We start from the raw sequence: 18,025 nt of genomic DNA, 5'->3' as shown, positions 1-18,025 counted from the left end.
AGCCTATATTGGCCATCTCCATTGCCTCACAAATGTGCCCCCTGTAGTATCACTCCCGTTACCAATTTCTAGGTGGGGCAAAGAGATTGTAACTTTTTTGCATGGTCTATATATCTCAAATCCTTTGAATGAAGCTTTTTTTAAACCATGTGGGTAATAGTGTTGATTCTCACTGAAACGAGGGAGAAGTACACTCACCATAGCTTGCAAACAGCAGGACAAGGCCGATTTCATCATCTTTCCTTCAGAGTGGACGGTCTGAGTGTGTGCTTGGGCTTTTTATACCCTCTCAGTTACTCACAAATTACACAGTAGTCATAGCTATCACACACACAGAGAGACACGCACACTTAAACACACACAGAAACACAGATGCACAAATGCACACAGACCAATCCTTGACCTGGGAATCAACATTCCCTGCTCCAGCTGTTTCACCTGTCCTTACATGACATCCAAAAGCCGGATCAAGAAAATGTGGAATATTTAACAGCACATCCATGGAACCATCAATAAAGTTGTTGACAAAATAAAGACATTTTTTAGATACCTTTTTTATTTTTTATTAATTGCTCTCATATGGTAAAAACACACAGAGGTGGACCATGCAATGTTGTTTTGTCCAATAAAAACCCCTAAGCAACATAGTTGCTATTATGTGGTGTTGATATTTGGCAATAATTGTATTTTTTGCATATTGATAATATGTAAATGTTATTCATTGATGAGAAAACAATTTGTAAGTAACCACATATCGTGCTCATTTGCAGACTGAAAAAAAAAAAAACAGCCTTGGAAATTTGTCCCAAACTGACCCACCACCCCGCTCCTAAAAACATGCACACAAGTATTATTATTGTAGCCTATTTTTTAGAATTTTTAAAATTAAGTTGGGATTTTATATCTGGGGTGATATATTTTAATTCAAAATATAATAACAAAAAAACAAAAACAAAACAGCACTTGTTGACAAGGTTTCGATGCTCTCTTCCTCTAAACGTCACATCTCAGCAAATGAAGATCATAGATAATCCTGACTTCCCATGTCATATTTACCCCCTTGTTTATATCGTTCATGCATGCTCAACTCATAATTGTGATATTTCCAACAGCGCTTTGAAGGCAGCATAATATTCGTTTGTTAGTTCAACTCAGAACACTGTGTAGCCACCTCTTCAGAGTGTTACGGTTGGGGTTACTCAATGTGTGTCCCTGGACAAATGAGACCTTCTCCTTCACAAATAAGTTATCAAAACGGGATTAAATGATTGATTGTATGTTTACATTATGCAGTTGGGGATTACATTTCTCCCTGTGAAATGAAATGTTGTGTCCTTAATAATCCATTTTGATTTTTGTATGTTCAAAAGTTACTTCCTGCTAGTGACAATGTTCATTTTAAAAAATTCACAATAATTGTTGAACTGTTGTCAAACTCAGTGGGACACTACAGTACAAACTAGGCTACACTGTTTTCCACCAGTTCTCTGTCCTTGACTCCTCTGTCAGGGAGGGGAAATCTGTCCAGCAGGCGCAGGTGGAAAGAACTGAGGCGTGCCAAGACCTCCTCCAGGGTGCCAGGAGGGACCAGGACACACAACCTGGGAGGGAAAATAGACACACACACATTACATAGAACATTCTCACATACAGTAGCAATTACTTGAACTGAGTTACTTGAGGAGGAGATATGACATCTCACTTTGGTAAATTGTTTTTGTTTTTTTGTTTGTTTTTTTACGTTTGAGTGTACATATCAACTATTTTCTATATGCATATTATCTCTGGCTATAGTTTACATAAACCGCAAGAATTTTACAACATGGTGGTTCCATTGTTCCAACAGTTGCATATTACTGTAGTGACTACCTAATAACTGATGATTACTGCATTAGCAGCTGTTTAATGATCTCAGAGAATGATCTGTGTGGCTCCTGTGCTCCACAGTCACATTCTTCTGTCTGATGTTAATCATTAACAGAGAAAATACTTGTATAATGTCTCTTACCTGAGATGATAGTTTTTATCTGTCTGGCCATTTTCACACCCTGCACCCACACAAACACCCTCCTCCTCCAGTAACCTCTGACAGTACAGTACATCTGCCTCCACTCCTAATATCTAGAAAGAGTCAGGAGAACAGCAATTTACATGGACTATGAAGTGCCAGATTCAGTTAGGTAGCATGGACAAATACTGTACCATAACCTGAGGACTTGTGAAGTACAATGGAGAGAGTTTATAAAATATTTGCTCACCTTGGCCTGCTCTATCATTCCAGGTGGTATAAGCAGTTGGGGATAAAGATGGATCCCCCCCATCGCTGGCTGACAGCTCATCCCTGGTAGACGGTTCAGGAACTCCCAAGCCCGCTGAGCATTCTGGGCCAGGGTGACCTGACTGAAGAGGATCTCCTGTGATCGAGAAAAAGAACAGAGACTGGTTACAAGTAGTAAGAAAAGATTGGTCAAGCCTGGACAGTCCCAAGGAAACGGTGCTTTGATAGTGAGACTATAGACAGTAACATCATGTTGCACAACTTGAAATAATGGCTGTAGATGACAATATTAATGTTATTAAAAATGTATTCTTCAACTGAAAAGTTGAAGTATTCTGATTACATTATGGAGTTACTGAGTATTCCAGTGCATTTTTTTTTATTAAATTTTGTTAAAAGTTAAAAGGACACACCACATTTTTCTTTATTTTTTACTATTTTCCACATTTTAGATTAAAAGTAAAGACATTAAAACTAATAACACAAATGGAATTATACAGTGACCACAAAAGTGTTAAACAAATCAAAACTATCTATATTTTAGATTCTTTAAAGTAGCCACAGATTGCCTTGTTGGGAAGGCAAAACCTTTGGAATGAAATTCATACTGAGGCATCAACTTCAGTATTTACAGTATATTTGTATAAGAAACACATTTCAAGCATTTTAGCATACGCCTTTAGATCAAAATGGCTTTAAGATAAAGAAAAACACAGTACATTCAACCAGGTGTGTCCAAACTTTTGGCTGGTAGTGTACAGAATTTCAAGCATGCAGTCAGTAATCCGTAAGAGACTGCATGTTGACAGTAACCCTCCCAAACCTGCCTACATGCAATATTGATGTGCCATCATCTTGTTCCCTCACCTGTGTGTATGTTCCATAGGAAGGGTCTCCACATGTGAGCGGATTGACCATGAGGTCCAGAGCAAGCTGTGGTAAGATTGGAGGGCTATTGGTAGACTGGATAGTTACAAGACACCTCATCACTGCTGGGTCCAAGTTAACTGTCTCCATGTATCCTCCTCTCAGACCACACCTAAACACAGAGCATGGGGTGCAATGAGTCATTCAGGAGAAAAGTTGATCTTTTCCCTTAGGTTATGTAAAGTTTACTTAGTTCAAGCAATGAAAGACTGGCAAATTGTTAAGATGTTTCTACTATGACAAAGGAACTCACTCTCCCATGATGCCATTGGATAAGGAGTGGAAGGAGACCATCTCCACTGTCTCTGAGTACTCTTCCCCCATCTCAAACAGGACTTTTTTGTAGGAAACAAACTCTCTACCCTGTCCATATACACTGTCCTGGTAAACCTGGGGAACACATGGAATAGGCATGAAATAGAAATGCAGATTGAGTGGGACTAAAAAGCTGATGAGAGCAAAAGTCTCTCTGATGCCAGTCTCAATGTGTAGCTTGTCACCTCATCAACCAATAGGAAGAGGCCCTCGGTTGCAGCGAATCGAATCACTTCCTCTATTGATTTTCTGTCCTGCACATGACCTAGTAGGACAAATAGTGTATGACAGTGAAGATAGTGTGGAAGTTTAAATAGATGTGTGTAATGTAGCTACTGTATGTTGTCTTCACCTGTGGGGTTTCCTGGGTTGCTGATATAAATGGCTCTGGGCTGGCAGCACCCCCTAGCGGTTTTCAAAGCAAGCTGCAGCTCCTCCAGGTCCACAGCCCAACCCCTGTCTTCTCTCAGTTGGTAGGGTGCCAGTGTCACCCCAGCCTCATCTAGCAGCATGGGCAGGGTGTATGGGCAGGGTGTGGGGGTCAATACACCCGTCTGATTCTCCCCCACCCCACTGGCCAGCAGCTTCATCATCATCTTAATATGTAGATTAAAAAAAATACCATGAACTGTGAATGCCTTTAATAAATTATAAGTTGTCCTTTGTAAAAAAATATGTGGGAAAATAAAACACTTCTCAGTAGCTATAAAACTTCACTTTCTGGAGATATGACTTTCTGCAGGACACTGATGAATGCCCTTTACAATAATAATGCCTCACTGTGACATGTCTACTAATGATGCTCCAAACAGATGACTTTGTCATACCGTCAAGGCCTTCCGAGAACCACTAGTGTTGACAATGGCTTGAGGGTATGAGGGCACTCCAGCATCTCTCCTTGTGATAAACTCAGCGATGTTTTGCACGACATATCGTAGACCAGTAGCGGGTGAAGAATATGAACCTGGCATTGACACAGTGGTTTGATCAACCGTTAGAGATGCCAATCAGAAGCGTTTGCAATTTTATGATGCGATTCTTTACAGTTTCTTGGGTCAAATCTTTTAGAGTCTGTTAAAGATGAGATCTTAATTTTTATTCTCACCCACACTTCCTCCACCACAGGCCGCCAGAAGCTTCTGTGCCCTCAGCCTGGCATCCTGAGGAAGGTTCTCATCATGCAGGAGCTCAGGGTAAAGACACACTGCCAAGACCTGAGAAAACCAAACAGAGAACGACAGGCACAGACAGGCTCAGTTTGTAGCAGTTCGATAGACCACGAGGGTGCAGGAAGGCAGATAGGCACACAAACACACACACACACACACAGACACACACGCCCACAGAGCCAAAAAAGCAACAAATAAAGACACCAACCTGGCGAACAAAGGAGATGGGTTTCATTCCTGCCTTGTGGGGATCACCTGAGCTGACATCAATCACCTTCTTGAAGGGTTTCTGCACTCCCTGGACAGAACACATGCAGTGTTGGTGCTGAACAGGAGCTGGTCTGGTCTTCTCTGGCTCGTCATACTCTAAAACCTTTGGAGTCTAACTTCCTGTCCCCAATCTGCTTACTGTACATTTGCAATGAGGGCAGTAGTAGTTTAGAGAAGCAGCTACCATCGAGGTGGTCATGAGCAAGGTGCTTAAAGGAGAGGCACCACAGGTAAATAGGGAAAAAAAAGCCTTTAATCTGGTCAGTATTAAATTTTATATGCTGAATATGGACACAAACAGAAACAGAAACACTTTGTATTATGACTTTTATTTACACCTTCCAGTAGCTAATGTCATGCAATTTTATAGAAAACTAAATAGTATTTTAATTTTGCAACTAAAAAATAATTGATTTACAAAATATTATGTGGCAAAAATCTCAAATGTTTAGCTTTTCATGCAAATTACCCCATAAAATAGAAACGACAAAAGGTAGCCTATTTTAAAAAGCCTCTGTAAATTACCAGCTTTTTTTGTTAAGTAGCAGTATGTCAAATATGACTTTTTTTTTGCTCATTTTGTGTTTAGTGTAGCCCACTTGACGCAGCTGGTAGGCTATAAAATGCATAATTGTTTTTATTGTTTTGCATATTTTATGAAACTACAGTAGTTATAGAGATAAAACATATGACTGTTATTGTGTTGAAAGGGTGTGTTTAATTGCTTTTTGGATTTAACTGTTGGGGATTATGTTGGGCCTTAAACTGTATAAGGCAAAGTCCCTGCATCGAATGTCATTCGCTTCCAAAACTTCGAAAGCCACTTATTCTAGGGACTACGACGGCGTTTTAGGACCACTGTAAAAAAAAAAAAAAAATCTAAGATTCCGAGAATAAAGTCAAAATATTACGAGAATAAAGTCGTAATTTCGAGAATAAAGTCATAATGTTACAAGAATAAAGTTGTAATTTCGGGAATAAAGTCATAATATTACGAGAATAAAGTCATAATATTTCGAGAAAGAAAGTCTTGATATTTCGAGAAAAAAGGTGAACTATTATTAGAATAAAAGTCGAAATATTACAATAATAATATTGTAATATTTCGAGAATAAAGTCGTAACATTTCGAGAATAAAGTAAGAATATTTCTATTTATCAGTGTTTAGATGTTTGGTAAATGCGATTTCGGTCATGGTGTAGTAGCTACTACGAAGGTGTAGCCTACAGTAGCTAGCTAGGCTAACAGGCTGTGCAACTTTGTTAATAGACATTGCTTGCTAACTCTAGCTATATTATTGATTTGTGCAACGTTAATGTCTGCTCAAAAGATGCATTTCTACCTATGATTCCTACAAGGGATGTCAGTGTTTGGTTAGTTTCTCTTGGCAGAACTCCTCTCATTGACCTTCATTAACTGGTTAGTAACTGTTAACTGGGGAGATTATTAGGCTACTTCTGCATTCTTGTATTGATTAATACCTTCTACCATGACAGATGTTATGTCTTGTACTATGACTCTGTTCTCTTCTACTTCAACTCTACTATCTTCTACTGTAGCTGTCTTATAGTGTGACTCTACCCCACTGATGTTGACGTGGTTTCTTCTGTGTGTGTGTGTGTGTGTGTGTGTGTGTGTGTCTCCTCTACCCAGCCTGAGCTGAGCAGAGTGCTGGGAGCTCCTGTTCTTCTCCAGCAGAACCTGATGGAGCAGGTAGGAAGAGGGACCAGAGACCTGTGACTGAACCGTTTGGCTTCAGTTCCAATGTAGTTTGTTTAAAGTTATCATTTTTGGTTTTGTTTTGAGTATTTTGCTAATGTTAGCTTGCTTGGTGGCTACGTTGATACCTGCCTGTTCCCAGGACAACAGTTTGCTGAACAGACTACAGCAATTAGCATACTAATACACCTCTGATATGTTGTTACATAAATTGAATTGTGCCCAATAGCTCTCCTCTCTGTTTTGCTCCATTCTGTCCTTCAACATACTCCTCCTGTCCCCTTATCGCTCTCTCTTCTCCTCTTCCTCTCCTCCAGTACTCGTCTCTGGATGACTGCTGTCTCATCAGCCTGTGTGTTCCAGTGGAGTTGGTCAGGACAGTCCTGCTGCACCTGTAGCAGCACCTGCCCTCCTCCTCCTGCCTGCCTGACCTTTTGTGCTTCCACTGACACTGAAAACACCTCCTGCTGCACCAAGGAGACGCAGCAGGCCTGGAGCTGACATCAAACAAACCCAAAATATTGCCAATGATAATAGAATTTAACAGATTTTTTTCACTAGCAAAACGTTGAGTTGCATAATGCAAACCTATCTTCATACACTGTTTACACAGGACTCCATTTGATCAGAGAATTTGATATTTATGTCATGGCGACTCACCTTTGATCCAGTGTAGTTGAATCTTAAATCAGTATGTGCAGCATCATAATAATGACTACAAGCAATACTATCTCTACACTGAGGCAACAGCATGTTCATTGACTTGGACTATGTGGTCTAGATATGTGGCTTTAGTCAGTATTGTCAGAAAGTACTCACAAAGACGACATTCAAAAATGTATCAGTATATATTCTTGTAACACTGGCTTGTATAATTAAAAACACTGTTAGTAACACAATATTGATATTTGTGACTTGAAAAACATGTAATTACCTTGCTGTAATAACCAAGGTAAGATGGAGAAAAGTAATTTGAGGGCAGTTCACTACAATGTGATGACAGATAAAACAAATTGTTATATGTAGTGTAAAGTAATACACATTTATTTCAAAATAAAAACGTTCCAATTGGCGAAACATTCTTAGCCATAAGCATTACTAGATAGGCTCAGATACAAATAAGACGAATCATCTATGGACTGAAACACTAGTTTGTAATAGCTCCAGTCGACAGAGGGCAGCTGTAATTTGTCAGTACAAGGTAAGATTCAGCAAGGGGAAGACATCTACTGTAGGTGTTACTGTAACAAATTGAACATGCTTACTTCCAATATATGAACCAAGCTCCTGGTTTGATAAAAGGCTTATCATCAAAAAGGATCACAAACAACAAAAAGTGGTCTTAAACAAAAAAATGCCACTGGAGCATATAAAACTGCCTCGCTTGATGTGCTGAAAGTGAGATAAAAAAAAAAAGATGGGGATGCTTGTCTCATACCTTACAACCTTCTTTGAGTTAATTTAAGTACCCAAATAAATAGGTAAATTGTATACACTATGAACACTACATCTGAATACATGCTGATAGTATACTTCGACTTGATTCTCGTAATATTTTGACTTTATTCTCGAAATCTTAGATTTTTCTTTTTTTTTTTACAGTGGCCCTAAAACGCCCTAAAAGTGGAGCAACTAATGGCTGACAAGATATTAGGCTATTTGATTAGTATGATAAATTATTCGACGTAGATCATCTTGCACAAACCAGTTGAGGGTATGATTAGTGACAATTTAAGACGGCAAGATCAAATTTGGACTTACTTGGGCTAAACGGGAGGTTCCATCCCTTGCCAAAAAATACCCAATTGACACCCACAGTTATACTTTGACAGGTAGGGAAGTGTTGCCTGAGGAAACAGCCAGGTTCAGGCCAGTGTCCACCGGTCCGTGACTCACCTTTGTGATCTGGTATGTGATGTGAGCAGCCAGACTCTGCCGCGTGCTGTGCGGTGACACTCTGACCCCCAGCACCCTGGGGTTCACCTGCTGCAGAGAAGTCATCGTCTTTCTGACTGATGGGCTCTTAATGAGAATCTCCAATCTCACCACCGACAAATTCGATAAATAAAAAAAAAAGTACGCTGTTTGTTTTTGCGCAAGAGAGGAATAGGCTACTACGCAGTTGTGGTTAATTAGAAGATTAGAAACTGAATCAATAGAAATTTAAAAAAAAAAAAAAATGTATAAGGGGAAGCAGATTGACGCTCTCCCTCCTTTCCCTTATCTCTTCTCCTTTCCTCGTCTGTGTGTGCGTGTGTTTATGAGCGAGCATCTTATCCTAGAGCCTCCTCCTCCCGGTGGGAAACCATGACAAAGGTCGTTATAAAATTACCATTCCTACATGGGCAGAGCCTTACCCTGTATGATTCTCATCCATCTGTGGGTGGTGAGGTTTTTGACCAAGAGGAGAATCTATGATTCTTGTCTGCCTTTGGCAGTGAGATCTGACGTAAATATCAGATCAAGAGTAGAATCAGGAAGGACAGGGGGAAAGAAAACCAAAGAAAAACATATGGATTCACTCACAATGTGCATCTAAAAGTGGGAGTATTGTGTTCTTTTATTTTTCTATTTTACTTGATTTGTTTCTTTTAATGCAATGCATTTTGCTTGTTCTTTTATATCAATTTTATCTTTTTATCTGTCTTTTATCTGCTTTCTATCTGCCGTTTTTATCTGCCTTTTATTGATGTCAAACACTTTGAGCTGCATGTTGTGTACGAAAGGTGCTATACAAATAAAAGTTATTATTATTATTAGGCTATAATTATTATTATTATTATTATTATTACCTCTCACACCTGCATATTGGCGGAGGATAAAACAGATAAATAGCTCTGCATGACAGTGTGTGGATCACTTCCACAATCCATCAATATGATCAGAAGAATCTACTCAGAGGGCTTTGGAGCAAGTTGGAAAACTAAAAAATAGTGATGTGGAAGATGAGGAAGAGTCAGAATACAAGGATAATGTAGAAAACAATTCTGATTGTGATCAATATGATTTATGCCACCCATGTCTTCATTATAGTGGATTTTTTTTTACATATCACGAATGGCACTTTAATTGCTAAATATGATGTCTAGCAGAGGTAAATGGCAAACATTAACCTGATTTGTTATTTATATTGTTTGGTATGAGTTAAAGACAATATAATATATGTAAACAATATAAGTATTTTCCAAAAAAAATAAATTCTGTATTGCTTTAAAATCCAAATAATGTCCTGGGTCAATTTGACCCAGCGAACCTTACCAAAAGGTCCAGAAACTGAACATAACACAAGGGTTAAAGAATTGCTTCCGTTATGAAATAAAAGTAGCTACAATTGCGAATGGGAAATGGAATTCATACTATTAGTAGGCTATGCGTATACACTGTGTTGTTAGTGAAAATGAATTAAAAGCTAAAAGTTACATTTACAATTCAGATTTCCTAACTGGAGGAACTGGAAAACCTTCTGAAAGCACAGTTTTACCTCAGTATTTGTCTTCAAGGATTCCACTGGAGGAATTATCTCTGAAACCTGCCTGCCTACTCTATCATTTCCCTGCATACACTTTGCACAACAGCTAATGTTATGTCAGTCAATATTTTATTTTATTTTATTTAACCTTTATTTAACCAGGCGAAATCAATTAAGAACATGTTCTTATTTACAATGATGTAATATGATAGACATAACTTGGTTTGCGGTTGAAAGGTATTTAATGTTAATTAGGCTTAATAAGTAAATCTTATTTTGTTACAGTGATGTGCAGTCTATAGGACTCACAAGCACTTTAAACTCTCTTGGTAAACATCTAGTGTCTGCAAGATCTTCTAACCCTAGGGAGCCAAACAGTGCTAGAACCAAAACTCCCTCTGCTTATAGCAAACCAAGCCTCATTCACCTCATACAATACCTGCTCTGCCAGTTACACCCGTCAACATAAGCCAACAGCTTGGGTTGATAGTAGTAACATTTTTCTACTGACAGCAACTGGTTGGACTTAAGAAAGACTTGCAGTTCAGTTTTGATGTGTTTGTTGTCAGTGTCTCTGTAGTATGGCCCTGCTCAGATTTGATGTCTGCTGTGCACAATTTTTTAACTACTTTAACCTATTTTTTTCCACTTTCCAATTATGTCACTGCTTAAAAAAGGTTATATGCTTAAGGGTGAAAGGTTAGGCATCATTCTTTATGTTAATTATTGTGTTCTGGCTGGGGCACCCAAAATCACTGTTGAGTCTTCTAGAGGTGTCCTGGGCCTAATTCAACTAAACGTGTGATTGGAGGTGTAACCCCAGTGACACTCACACACTCAATTGATACTATAAATATGAGTGACTTGGGAGCAGTTCTAAGACCATATGAAGAATGTATAAATTCCCATTAAAAATCAAATGATTTTTACAGGCTAGGTAGCCTAAATGGGTAAGTTCTGCATTGTAATTAGAGTCACAATTTAGTTTCCCCCCCCAAAGGTGTTCATGAGTTAAGCAAGACTAAACAGGTAGCTAGCTTTATCTAGCCAATGTCATTAATGTTTCTATTAAATCAAGCATGGAGATGAGGCTAGAATGAAAACATAGACTGTCATAGTCTTTTCCCATTTTCATCCTTTGCCTTTTTAAACTGTATTGATACAGACTGATTCAAATTTGATATCAAAGTAGGGAATTTGGGCCTTTGGACCTTGGGATAAAGACATCTACAAACACACACACACATACAAAGACATACACACGTTTGCAGGGGTAGCTTTAAGTTTAAAGAAGCAAAAAGACAGAAAATATGGGTGAGGAAAGAGAATAAGCAATCTTCTCCACTCCCTCAACATCTTCTGCTGAATCACCAAGTGGAGCTGTTCAGGGGCCAGCAGTACAAGACTGTGGTGGTACTGCTGAGCTCCCAGACGGGTGTGTGAATGTGTGTAAGCCTTATACCCCATGACCATTGCTCTGGACAAACAAGACTAGATGTTCAGGTTCTAAAAGATCTAAAACATACACCAAACTTGTCTTTCAACATCCTTGAGTGATGAGCAGAGCTGGAGGCCAAACAGAGAGGGAGAGAGCCTACGCAAATGCGCTACCCCTCTGGTGCAGGAACTAAACCCCTAAGGGAAACTCTTCATAAGCATGCAGAGCAAATGGTGATTCTAAACGTTCTGTGTGCCATGCCTCCTAACAGCCACTAGGAGCAGATAGGCTAACCATGAGTGAGTGAATAAATGAATTAATGAGTACAGTATGTGACTGAGTTACTCTCTAGATCCAGGTGTTTTGAATCTAAAAACTATGATATTCTCAAAACAAGTGAAGGGTGCAAAAATGTGTAGCCTACCTATTTGGTGTCACCGGCCAGAAAACAACATATCCGACCATGGAGCAATGCAGCAATGTGTAAAACGTAAAGTGTAAAGCCTAGCTTGTGTGTGCCCATGCATGTTCACTGTGCTAGAAATGTAAGTGCGCTATGTGATGACACCCTAACATACAACCAAATTTGTAGTTAATTTGACACTGGTTATTGATAAAATACTATAAAACAGAGTTTACATTCTCATCGAAAGATAACAACATTGTGATTCAGTCTAAAATCTGGAAATTGATGGTAAGACGTAATTACTGCTATTAGCTGTGATGAGTGTGGAAAGAATGTTGCAGGTCTGAATAAGGAATTTAATTCCGACACCAGTCTGATGTTAGAGTAGGAATGGGGAACATCCATTATGATCAGACCTGGTCACAAAAGTGGTTCACTTATCCATAATGATAGTTCACATTAGCAGTCAGCTATATTGTTAACATTATATTTATAACCAATCAGCTGTGATTCTTGTTACATCTACAGTCTTGATTTTTAGTGTTAGTAATATTCCAACATTATGTTTCATATTGTTGGTGGCACTTTGAGAGTCAAATTGTTTATGTTCACTGTGTCCGCTATATCTAACGCTAGGTGACTTTGGCTAGTTAAAACTGATACTGTTATAGGCAACAACTTACACAATTAGACCTAGTTGGTTTGGAGATAAACATAAACAACATGAAGTAGCTGATTTTTCACATTAGCTAGATAGGTGAACCACTGGTGCTCATCGGTTCAGCATCATGTTGCCTACCCTTCAAATGCTGTAGCCTTTCATTTGGACCTTCTTGGGTAATTTGGCATGCAGCTGTGCTCATCCTCAATGATATTGATGGCTAATTTTGATTATTTTCTGTTTTTGCCACCAAAGAGACCAGAAGTTAAATAAATACTTCCGCTCCACATCCAGTGTCTTACTGCTAGCTAGCATGGTTTACAACCATTTGACTAACCAATTTGCATTATATTACTATGATTTATTGTATATCACTGACATGCAGGCTATGTGATACAGTGTCAGTATTATTGGCAGTATTCATAGTCAAAACTATACAAACAGAACCTCCCTACAGCAACCAGAGACAAAGCAACAGCTCCTCTGCTGGATGAGCCTACAGGCATCATGGCCCCAAGCTGACAAATTTATTGTCTGTTTAAAAGAAATCTTTGAGCATTCAAATGTGTTTTTGATGTGTTTTATTTGTCTTTGATTTCAAAGATTCTCAGTCAATTAATTTGAGGATCTCTCTCCATGGAGAACTACTTGTTTGGGTGCAGTTGTCCGTTCTTCACTCCTCTGTCATGGTGGGGAAATCTGTCCAGGAGGCGCAGGTGGAAAGAGCTGAGGCGTGCCAAGACCTCCTCTAGGGTGCCAGGAGGAGCGAGGATACATAACCTGAGTGTGAAGACCAAGTCTTACCTGAGATGGTAGTTGCCAGTTGCCAGGCCGTGTTGACACCCTGCCCCCACAAAAACACCCTCCTCCTCCAGTAGCCTCTGACAGTACAGTACATCTGCCTCCACTCCTAATATCTGGAAAAAAGGGACGGGGGGGACGGGGGGGGGGGTTCACATGAACTTTTCCTCTCACTATACAATCGTTTGCCTTCAGAATGGTTGGATTATGCTGCACAAGCTTTATGGAGTACTTTTAGGAATTTTTTTTTGCTTTTTTTGGAACTCTAAAAAACTGGACCCTACTGATTTCAGTTGTTTTGGAGAAGACTGCTACAGACTTGTGCTGGCAACCTCCCTGTGTGTTATATGGACTAACAAACTTCACCTGTGTTTCAGCTGGCATGAGAGACTAGATAATGACAGAATTTTCATTGTTGGGTGAACTATTCCTTTAAATTAGCAAATTCCCTGCTGGGAAGAGCAGCAGGCTTAGAGAGACTACTATGTCTGACAACCAGTTCAGGCATTAACATGGTCAACATTAATATGGTCTCTCAATATTTGTAGCCTATATAACCCTAATATTAATTTGAAAACTGGTCTCCTAATTATTGACATTTCTCTTAGTATCATATTATGTACCAACATTTGATGTACTGTAGCCATACACTGAACAACATATGAGTGGTATGGAAATAAAATGGCTAAAGTTCTCGTAAGATTTGCCCACCTTGGCCTGCTCTGTCATTCCAGGTGGTATAAGCAGTTGGGGATAAAGATGGATCCCCCCCATCGCTTTCTGACAGCTCATCCCTGGTAGACGGTTCAGGAACTCCCAAGCCCGCAGGGCATTCTGGGCCAGGGTGACCTGACTGAAGAGGATCTCCTGTAATGGAGAAAAACAACAGGGATTGGTTGAAAGACAACATTCCTCCATACTGAATGGTCCATAGGGCATGAATCTGTTCTTGATGTCCCCCCTGTCTAGATAAGATCTTATATGGATATACAGTAGATGTGTTGCCATCTTGTTCCCTCACCTGTGTGTATGTGTCGTAGGAAGGGTCTCCAGGTTTGGGTGGGTTGACCATGAGCTCCAGAGCGAGCTGTCCTGTGACTGGGGTACTGATATCAGTACACAGCATAGTATCAGCAAACAGCATCACCACTGGGTCCATGTTGACTAGCTCCATGTATCCTGCCCTCAGACCACACCTGGGCCACACAGCATATAACAGGTATAAAAGTCTCAGGGAGAAAAGCTGTTCAGTCCATATCCAATTTCTTTCAAATTTTTGGGTAAAATAAATTTATTATTTTTTTAAGACAATTTGTGTGATGGCTATGAAGTTTTACAAAAATGCCTTGAATATCAATTTTGACTTTTCAATTGTAATTTTTCAGGTTTTGTGTGCTTTCTTTTGACCAGGAAGTTTAGTTTCGACATGCGTAGATAATGACTGAATTTTCTTTTTGGGGTGAACTACTACCTTAATTTTAAATATACTGAATTAAACAGAAAAAAAACATAGCAGAAAGCTTGAAAGGATGTCTACTAGTCCATTTTGGCCTACACCAGTGGCATATTTGTTCCTACAGACTATAGAATGGGCCCTCCACAACCTGGTGTCAAGTCAGTCAGAATAAGCCTCAAATTATTGTGCTTGCCATCTATTATATTAAGCTGTCAAAACTCACAAAGACTCATACACCAAACTTATACCAGACTTGGCAGGATGACTATCTTACTCTTGGCAGTATTCACAGTATTCACTGGATTCACTGCAAATGTGTTACATTTGCAGCAAATGTGTTACATTTGCAGTGAATCATTTACAAACATTGAAGACTTTTTAACAAGGCCTGGAACAAGATGAAACTCACTCTCTCATTATGGCATTAGATAAGGAGTGGAAGGAGGCCAACTCCACTGTCTCAGAGTACTCTTGCCCCATCTCAAATAAGACTTTCTTGTAGGAAACAAACTCTCTGCCCTGTCCATATACACTGTCCTGGTACACCTAGAGAACAGAGAAAAGCAAGTTATGAAATGGAAAGGATGGTTTAGGATAGATTGAGCGAGTGAAAGGCTGCCAGTTATGAAGTCAAACTCTAATCTGAAGACACAGTTTGTAATCACCTCATCAACCAATAGGAAGAGGCCCTCGGTTGCAGCAAATCGAATCACTTCCTCTATTGATTTTCTGTCCTGCACATGACCTAGTAGGACAAATAGTGTATGACAGTGAAGATAGTGTGGATTTTAAATAGATGTGTGTAATGTAGCTACTGTATGTTGTCTTCACCTGTGGGGTTTCCTGGGTTGCTGATATAAATGGCTCTGGGCTGGCAGCACCCCCTAGCGGTTTTCAAAGCAAGCTGCAGCTCCTCCAGGTCCACAGCCCAACCCCTGTCTTCTCTCAGTTGGTAGGGTGCCAGTGTCACCCCAGCCTCATCTAGTAGCATGGGCAGGGTGTATGGGCAGGGTGTGGGGGTCAATACACCCGTCTGATTCTCCCCCTCCCCACTGGCCAGCAGCTTCACAACAATCTTAATGCAATAGATACATATCCAAAATTCTGAATTCCTGAATTTCCCCAACGGGATTAATAAAGTGATATATTATCTTAAAATTAAATTATATTGATACTGTACATTTGCACATGCCTGATGTGGGTATAATTTCCCATTCTGCCATATTTGTTCATGCAAAGCTTTAAAATAATGCTCATTAAATAATGCCTGTGATATGTGTACAATAAATAATAATACTCATTAAGACCAGATATTGATACCATCAAGGCCCTCTGAGAACCAGCAGGGATGAAGATATTTTGGGGATAAGAAGGCACTCCAGCATCTCGCCTTGTGATAAACTCAGCAATGCTTTGCTGGACATATAGTAGCCCAGAGGAAGCTGTGTATGAACCTGCCATCAAAACAATGTATTGATCAATAATTAGGCACTCCATTCCTACACATTTGCTATACATGATGCCAGTGTCATGTCAAATTGTTTACATATTTTACAGACAAGATCTTTATTGCTGTTCTCACCCACACTTCCTCCATCACAGACCTCCAGAAGTCTCTGCGCCCTCAGCCTGACATCCTGAGGAAGGTTTTTGTCTTGCAGGAGCTCAGGGTAAAGACACACCGCCAAGACCTGAGACAGACAGACACCGAATGAAATGGAGACTGGCCAGATTTACAGGAGGCGGATAGGCAGAAAGATAGACAGCCACATACAAGCACAAATAACACAAATAACAAAACTAACCTGGCGAACAAAGGAGATGGGTTTCATTCCTGCCTTGTGGAAATCACCTGAGCTGACATCAATCACCTCCTTGAAGGGTTTCTGCACTCCCTGGAGAGAACACATGTACAAGGTTGGACAGGAGCTTGTTTGGTCTGGATTGTAGACCAGAAACCTGAAACCTCTGAGCGGCCAACATCTTAATACTGTATCCAACGATAACATTATTATTTACATGGCTGTTACCTGTGTGATCTGGTATGTGATGTGAGCAGCCAGGCTCTGCAGTGTGCTGTGTGGTGAGACTCTGATCCCCCTCACCCTGGGGTTCACCTGCTCCAGGGAACTCATCGTCTTTTTGACTGATTTCGTCTAATGAGAACTTCCAAACTATTCAAGGAAAGCTCCCTGCTGTGATCCGATAAGCCCGGTCAGACAGACGCTCCAGAAATTTAAGTCAAAATGACCTGGCCTTTGAAACGCGCAACTTAGTCATTCACTCCTCTCCAGTGGAGAGGAGTGAATGACTAACTATTCTGTCACTGCCCCATCTGGTAATGGTCAGCTTCTTACCACAAGATCAGTGTTTACCTTGGAGTGAAGTAGTACCTGAAGAGACTGTCATGACCCAGCCCCCCTTTCGTGAGTAACACTTAATGTTAATTTTCATACTTTTTCATACCAAACCAAAGTAAATCAATGGCATGATATGACACACACACTACAATAGAGCATTTCAATAATAATAAACTTTGGTTGCCTTTCAGGGCTCAATAGAGGACATCTGACAACTGCAAAACAAAATGGATTAAAATGCTGAAGTCAGAACAGGAGGATTAATGAAGTTACATGCCTGTGGTCTGAGGCTGATCATTTTCTTCATTTCAAGGTCATCAGTAGTCTGACTTACAGGAAGTAGGCTGTTGGGAGAAGGCCTCAGCCTATGGAAGTATTATATTATTGGTAACAACCATGGAAGTATTAAATTACCAGTAACAACAGACGTGGATAAAAAAGAGCAGCACACAGGAAGCAATAATATAATACTTCCATGGGACAAACGTGGTTGGTCTTGACCCTTTCCATAACCTGGGTCAAAATCCATAATGTTACGACATTAAATGTAATGCACAGACAGTAGAGGACATAGTTTGGTGTAGAGCCCTAAAACTTGGCATATTTACATAGGTTTTGGTTAACCTGTAACACCATGTATAGACCACATGCACAGTATTTCCAGCCTACAGCAGGTGTAGGCTACAGTGGACATGAAAGGTTGATGAGGAGATAATGTGAAAAAATTAAATGAACCAACCAAAAACATAATTCTTC

The 18,025-nt window shown here is 39.8% G+C and overlaps 3 protein-coding genes across 3 annotated transcripts in view; all 3 read right to left on the bottom strand.

Annotated features, from left to right (window-relative positions):
• The window catches only part of LOC139662638 (chymotrypsin-like elastase family member 3B), a gene marked incomplete at its 3' end in the record, with an annotated part of 1,600 nt that extends 1,145 nt beyond the window's left edge, over positions 1-455 (bottom strand). The window contains exons 1-2 of the mRNA XM_071541343.1: positions 439-455; positions 199-242 (exon numbers count right to left, since the gene is read on the bottom strand). Of these exons, the coding sequence (XP_071397444.1) occupies positions 199-242; positions 439-455 (61 nt within the window). The remainder of the gene's footprint in view (positions 1-198; positions 243-438) is intronic.
• A 1,004-nt stretch (positions 456-1,459) lies between these two features.
• LOC139662637 (alanine aminotransferase 2-like) lies at positions 1,460-8,679 on the bottom strand. Its single transcript, XM_071541342.1, has 11 exons — positions 8,575-8,679; positions 4,898-4,987; positions 4,626-4,734; positions 4,348-4,484; positions 3,873-4,116; positions 3,706-3,785; positions 3,459-3,595; positions 3,146-3,317; positions 2,259-2,414; positions 2,009-2,121; positions 1,460-1,601 (listed from the first exon to the last, which is right to left on the bottom strand). Exons 1-11 carry the CDS (start codon positions 8,677-8,679, stop codon positions 1,460-1,462), a joined length of 1,485 nt encoding a protein of 494 aa, XP_071397443.1.
• Positions 8,680-13,452: 4,773 nt separating this feature from the next.
• On the bottom strand, positions 13,453-17,044 carry LOC139662640 (alanine aminotransferase 2-like). The gene is made up of 10 exons (XM_071541345.1): positions 16,940-17,044; positions 16,715-16,804; positions 16,492-16,600; positions 16,230-16,363; positions 15,741-15,984; positions 15,575-15,654; positions 15,319-15,455; positions 14,475-14,649; positions 14,165-14,320; positions 13,453-13,569 (listed from the first exon to the last, which is right to left on the bottom strand). The coding sequence occupies exons 1-10, from the start codon at positions 17,042-17,044 to the stop codon at positions 13,453-13,455; spliced, it is 1,347 nt and encodes a 448-aa protein (XP_071397446.1).
• Between the last annotated feature and the right edge of the window lie 981 nt (positions 17,045-18,025).

Source organism: Centroberyx affinis, unplaced genomic scaffold (genome assembly GCF_046629955.1).
Source record: "Centroberyx affinis isolate AG114_WGS23_722 - 3 ecotype Tasmania unplaced genomic scaffold, CSIRO-AGI_Caff_v1 ptg003854l_1, whole genome shotgun sequence".
Lineage (NCBI taxonomy): Eukaryota > Metazoa > Chordata > Actinopteri > Beryciformes > Berycidae > Centroberyx > Centroberyx affinis.
Note: the sequence above shows the minus strand (reverse complement) of the source record. Positions and strands in the feature narration are given on the sequence as shown.